Source organism: Diorhabda sublineata, chromosome 2 (genome assembly GCF_026230105.1).
Source record: "Diorhabda sublineata isolate icDioSubl1.1 chromosome 2, icDioSubl1.1, whole genome shotgun sequence".
In the NCBI taxonomy this organism is placed as follows: Eukaryota; Metazoa; Arthropoda; class Insecta; order Coleoptera; family Chrysomelidae; genus Diorhabda; species Diorhabda sublineata.
The window spans coordinates 25997424-26003423 of record NC_079475.1 but is presented as its reverse complement, the minus strand read 5'-3'; the positions used below and the strand labels follow the sequence as shown (position 1 = coordinate 26003423).

At 28.7% G+C, this 6000-nt stretch overlaps 2 protein-coding genes across 3 annotated transcripts; one reads left to right on the top strand and one right to left on the bottom strand.

Annotated features, from left to right (window-relative positions):
* Positions 1-469: 469 nt before the first annotated feature.
* Positions 470-2267, top strand: LOC130453033 (LYR motif-containing protein 4). 2 transcript variants are annotated; one of them, XM_056792617.1, is made up of 3 exons: positions 470-849; positions 903-1023; positions 1443-2262. In XM_056792617.1, exons 1-3 carry the CDS (start codon positions 773-775, stop codon positions 1503-1505), a joined length of 261 nt encoding a protein of 86 aa, XP_056648595.1. In that variant the 5' UTR covers positions 470-772; the 3' UTR covers positions 1506-2262. The 2 variants fall into 2 exon arrangements, with proteins under 2 accessions (XP_056648595.1, XP_056648594.1); XM_056792616.1 differs by having other exon boundaries at positions 618-849; positions 894-1023; positions 1443-2267.
* Positions 2268-3587: 1320 nt separating this feature from the next.
* Positions 3588-5932, bottom strand: LOC130440444 (probable 39S ribosomal protein L24, mitochondrial). Its single transcript, XM_056773586.1, has 2 exons — positions 5437-5932; positions 3588-4155 (listed from the first exon to the last, which is right to left on the bottom strand). Exons 1-2 carry the CDS (start codon positions 5732-5734, stop codon positions 3695-3697), a joined length of 759 nt encoding a protein of 252 aa, XP_056629564.1. The 5' UTR covers positions 5735-5932; the 3' UTR covers positions 3588-3694.
* Positions 5933-6000: the final 68 nt, after the last annotated feature.

Below are 6000 nucleotides of genomic sequence, written 5' to 3'. Positions count from 1 at the left end.
ATTAAAAAAAGTCGGTGTAAGGAGGTTGTACCAAAAACAAATAAGGAATTCTAAAGTAGAACTACTTACCGGAAAATCCAAACTGAGAGTTACATAAAGTGAATAATGAGAATCCCGAAAGTGTATTTAGTGATTAAGAGATTATAAACGGCTAATTAAATAAAAAAGAAAAATATCTCGAAGTGTGCATAAGATCCAAGGTAAAAAATCCAGTAGGAGTTATCATACAGATTCCTGCTCTTTAATAGTGATAAATATTGTGTTCAATGTCAAAATCACCAATAGTTCCAGTAATACCAACATAATTTTCATTGAAGCAACGTTCACTTTAAATTTTCATTTAATTATTCTCAATTACTTTTCTTCCTAAAAGTTCATGACGCACATTTCTCTCCGCATGTAATCCGCTTCGTGTGTATATACTGGGCTACACAATCGCGTAACAAGAGATGCGTTAAAGTGCTGATTCGCTCTCTCCGCAATAATCGTAACGCACGTTCATTTCGAAACCTCTGATTGTATCCTAGTTTGTTTTGCTCTTATAATTTCTAGTTCAGTTTAATTAGTAGTTCAACTTTAATTTCCAATGCAAAGTAATTAACATAGAGTAATTGTAAAGGCAAGTTAGTTGGCTGATAGGCTATTGACAAGGCAATATCAAAATAGAAGACAATATTAGGTTATCATAATAATGTACATTTAGAACGTATGTTTACATAGGAACTAATTCCGATAACAGAAACTAATAATAATTTATAGAATCAAAGTTACAATGTCCAAACCAGAAGTACTCAAATTATTCAAATCTATGATAAGAGAATCTAAAAAAATATCATCATACAATTTTAGGTTAGTATTAGATTGCCGAAGGAGATTAATATGTGATTACTTAGTTCTTTTAGGGAATATGCTATAAGAAGAATTCGAGATGGTTTTAAAGAAAATAAAATATTGAGTAATCCGAAAGAAGTGCAAATTGCAATTCAAAAAGCACAATCAGATTTGGATATAATTAAAAGACAAGTAATACCTTATTAGATAATTGTAAAACAACATCTATGTTTTAAATATTAAGTACATTTTCCATATTATACAAAATTTTACCCAAATAACTCTTGAAGTAACTAATAGAATTTCCAATTGCTTCTTATTAATATTTAGTGTTTTGTAGTATTTTCAAAAGCCTTCAACATATGATTCAACAGGAAAAGCATAAAAAATCACAATATTTGTGAAAGTGTTAGTTAAAAATACATTTTGTTGCTTTAAAAATTCAAAAATATGTTAAGCCATATTTTTAACCATTTTCACCAGGGGTAGTTAGGGAATTATCCCTCTACATAATATTTGATGATAAAATTAATTCATTCACTCCATAAAAAATATACAGAAAAAATAAATTAAAAATATTTTCATACCAAGAGGATTTTTTCTTGTTACAGGTAATTGTTGGACAATTGTATAGCGCAGAAAAGTTGGTGATAGAACATCATTTAAAAAATTAGGTTTCTACGTTATCATAAAATGTAATTAATAAAATCAATAAAATGTAATAGATGTTCTATATGTCCATATTTTTCAAAACTATTATTTTTGTATTTTATTGCTGACTTTTTACCCGCCATCTTGAATTTCTCGAAATGGTCAAGGTGGCATTCAACGGATTCTCAAAGTAGACATCCTTACGAACTAAAAACTTTCGCCTTACTTCACTTCCTGGTTAAGCCAAAAATCCCAGTTTGGCATCCAGTCTAATACTGAATCCACTGTATACTACTACTACACTAACACTGTCTACAGTGATGTGTTTTGATAACCAAATCTTTGCAGAATAAAGTTCTCAGTTTCTCTTTCATTAGTGGTAAATTAACATTAAACAGGTACCGATAATATCACTCTCAAGTATATTTTATTGAAATACTCTTGGTGATCAATGTCCTTCGTATGCAACCGTGAACAATTGGACTGCAAGCTTTAAAAGAGGTAAATTTTCCATTGAAGATGATGACCGATTGGGAAGGCCAGAAAGATACTTTTTCATTAGTAATATATGTAGATGATATAATTGTATCTCATCCATGCGATAACATTAATAATTTACTATTTTACTTCAATAGTTTCGATCATGGTATTATATACAAGTCTGGAAAAGGGGGTTATTATTTTATGAGTAATAAATTGTTATGAATAAAAGGAGTTAATATGTAACATAATATGTAAAACTAGTTTATGAATTAAATTTTTCCTTCTAATGTCAACATTTCATATTTGTTTGTTGTTGTCGATGCGACTTTTATCTTGGAATTTCAGTTAAATAAGGACAAATAATAAGAGATATAAATAGAGAAGATATTCGAGGGCTGGAATTCACTGATGAAGAGCTACTAGAAATAGAACTGTTTTTCAAGGGTTCCGCAAAATTTAAGAAACAGAGAAAATCATTTTTTTATTCATTCATAGCTCGATTTCGATTAACCAAAGGAACAGTTCTATTTATTATTACAGAAAATTTCAGTCTCTTTCATCGTTACAGTATTTATAATATTTCTAATGAGGAAAATGTATTAATAATATAAGATATGTAACTACAAGGTCAACACTACAGGCACTACGATATTTCACAGAATGAGGTGTTATAATGTGTAGAAACCGTTAGAAAGTATATTACCTACATAATTATGTAGTTATAGTATATATAAGTCAGTTACAAAAGGATCAAGTAGAAGTTTACGGTATAAGCCGTTTTCCTAGGTGTATTATCCGATAGAGGAAAGTTCCAAGGGCCCAAGCTTGGCCCAACTATGTAGAACTTTGGGCCAAGCTTGTAAGCCACACTGAATAAACTGAAGATCGGATTGATCAGACCCATAATAAAAAAAGTATGGCTGCCGACGGGGTGTTGGGCGAAAATACTCGAACCACGTTGTACGTGACCGAACAGCCGAAGCTTATGTCCCCAATGAACTGCCAAGGCTGGGTTAACCAGGATTGGCCCAACCTTGGGTTGTCAACGGATATCCAGGCTTGTCCCAAGCTTGGGTAATCTTTGGTATGGCCAAGGCTCTTGATATGACAGTCAAAATTTCAGTTAACCAAAGAGTAAGACGTTCAATAATAGTGTTTAGTAGTTGTTAATATCTCCTAATTTTCTTTGTCAATTTGTTTTTTGTTAGTAACTTCTATTATTAATTTATTAGCTCTTTTAAGAATGGGATCATTAGTAACCTCTTTATATGATGTATTATAGTCAATTAGGTCTCTAGATAAATCTAAATATTGTGTAAATACATAAATTTGTTAAAGTTCATGAATACCTACGTTCAGTTAAAATGTTGGTTGTTTTAGCTTTAACAATATTTTTATCTAGGTTAGAAGGAGCCACCCAATTGCTAAATAATTGGAAGTTCATTAAATATTGATCAAAAAATTCCATCCAGACCAGGGAAAAAATGCTTTAAATGAATTGTTTTAATAAAAATCGTTTTAGAAAGAAAATAGTATCTAGACTAAAATTCAAGAGGCACTTCAATAAATTATAATTAAGATATTTTTTATAGGGAAATTATAATTAAATTAATAGTATCATCTTAACGCACCCTTTCATTTATATTTAGAAGTAAATACATAACTAATCTTTATTTTGTTTTATATATATATATATATATATATATATATATATATATATATATATATACTAGTACCAATATGATTTTGGTGGTATTCTTTCTTCTTTGATGTTCATTTTATCCATGATATCCATCTCAAAAGTTTTTAAATCAGGTTTAAATGAAATCTCACTAGCATCATCTGCTGTGGTATCTTTAGGTTGTTCCTTATAAGTTGATTTTGTTTTATAATCATATGTTTCCTCCATTGAAGGTGGTATCGGAATTATTCGGCCTGTTCTTATTGATACTCTTACTTTTTCACCCTCCTCTGTATATCTCCATTCAAAAGTGGTTGGTAAAAGATCTGATGGATCAACTAAAGATATTTCAGATGTAACAAGCAAAGGTTTTTCTGATTGTACCCAAACTCCCTCGAAATCTTTATTATCTCCTATTTGTTGTAATTCACAATTAAGTCCTTCAACAATCACCCAATTTCTTTCTTGTATTATTTCCTTGATTATTCCTTGTTTTCCTTTATCTTTACCTAAAATAGAAACACAAAGTTCATATCTTTATCAAAATATATTGATTGTAGTTGAATTAATTTTAATAGAAAATACTTCAAGATCTTAATTGGTTAATGTCCAACAAATACCATTTTTATTCTCATCAAAATAGAAGGAAAACAATTGGTATTTAAGTGATATGAAAGTAAGATGAAACCTTTGCAGCATGGATATAGTTTTGCTGCTGCATTTACTTTGGATCACAGGACAGAAAATATTAGATCATTTGCTTTGCATTAGAACTGTTGTGATATGACGCTTTGACACTTTTGGCAGTGTACATTATAAAAGAGTTTTGATATTTCACATAATGTTTGTTTTTTAATTCGACCTATTCTATCACTGTACTTTCTGATTGATTGTTTAAAGTGTGCAAAGAAAAAATCAAGGTAAGTTTCTAAACATAACCAAATTACTACTTTGTTATTATGATTATGACTATTGCTAATTTTTACGATTATGATTATTACTAATTTCATTGAAGAGGATCCAGTATTTTGTGCCAATTATTTTCTAGTTTTTGTTACAGATGATCTTTAATAAAAACAGTTTTACTTAAAATTTTTGTAAGTCACCAATTTATTTAACAAGTTAATTACAATTACTATAATCTTTGATTATACAGAGTTCGGCAAAAGTCCGGTATATTATAGTGCTGTCAAATTTTTTGAGGGTGATTAGTTTAAAGTTTATTCTTGCAGTTGGTAATAAAAATAATGTGAATGAAGTGCAGATGCAGCATTTTTTGTCTGAATTATGCTTTTTTCAGGAATTTGGAAGAAAATAGGCATTACTTCAATAAATCTGGAACTGGAGACACCTCACCTTGTATAATATATAATATTTATATTATATATATATATATATATATATATATATATATATATATATATATATATATATATATATATATATATATATATATATATATATATATATATAGTGGTATGTGAATGCAGAGTAAAATTTTTAAATACCTACTTTAAATTGTTATCAACCTTTTCATAAATTATGTTTTAGATATTACATGTACATGTGAAGTACATGTGAAAACTTATTTGAATTGATAATATCGTTTTGATAGAAAGTCATACAAAAAAGTTCTTATGTTGTTCATCATCTCTCTCCATAACAAAGAAATTCATTAATATAGTTATTTTTATTTAATCTAGAGTTAATAACTGTCGGATACTATATAATTTTAGATTCCCATGTAAATAAGCAAATAAATTTTATAAAATAAGAAATGTATAACATACCAACTAATATTTCTACACGATCTCCTCGAAAGTGACTCCACTCTTTTAATGGTTCAATCCAAATTTTTTTACGTCTAGTACCAGGAGCATTTTCCTGCCTGAATTGAAGTGTCCAAGGTCTATGTGTTGAGAAGTAAAACTTTTTACGTTCAATGACAGCATTCGCTTTATATTGAATACCTTTAGGGTTCCTCCAATGTACTTGTTCCATTGCTCTTTTAATGTATCGCTCAGGAAAATTTGAAAATTGTTTGGACCATTTTCCAACTCTATTTAATAGAAATTGTGTTAATTTCATATTTAGGATTTATTTCTATATAGACTTTAACCTAATTTTGCTTCAAATGTTAGGTTAAAAACCTATATCTTTATCTTCTTTGTTAAGATATTCTTCTTCACTCAGATAGAGAATTCTTGTCTTGTATGTAACTGGCCAGTTATTAGTTATATTAAAATTTAGGAAAAGATAAGAGTTTTTATTTATCTGTTTCTAATAATAACTTGGTATTCTATTATTCTTATCAATTTCTGTTGTTTACTTTTCGACTTACACTACAGCTATAA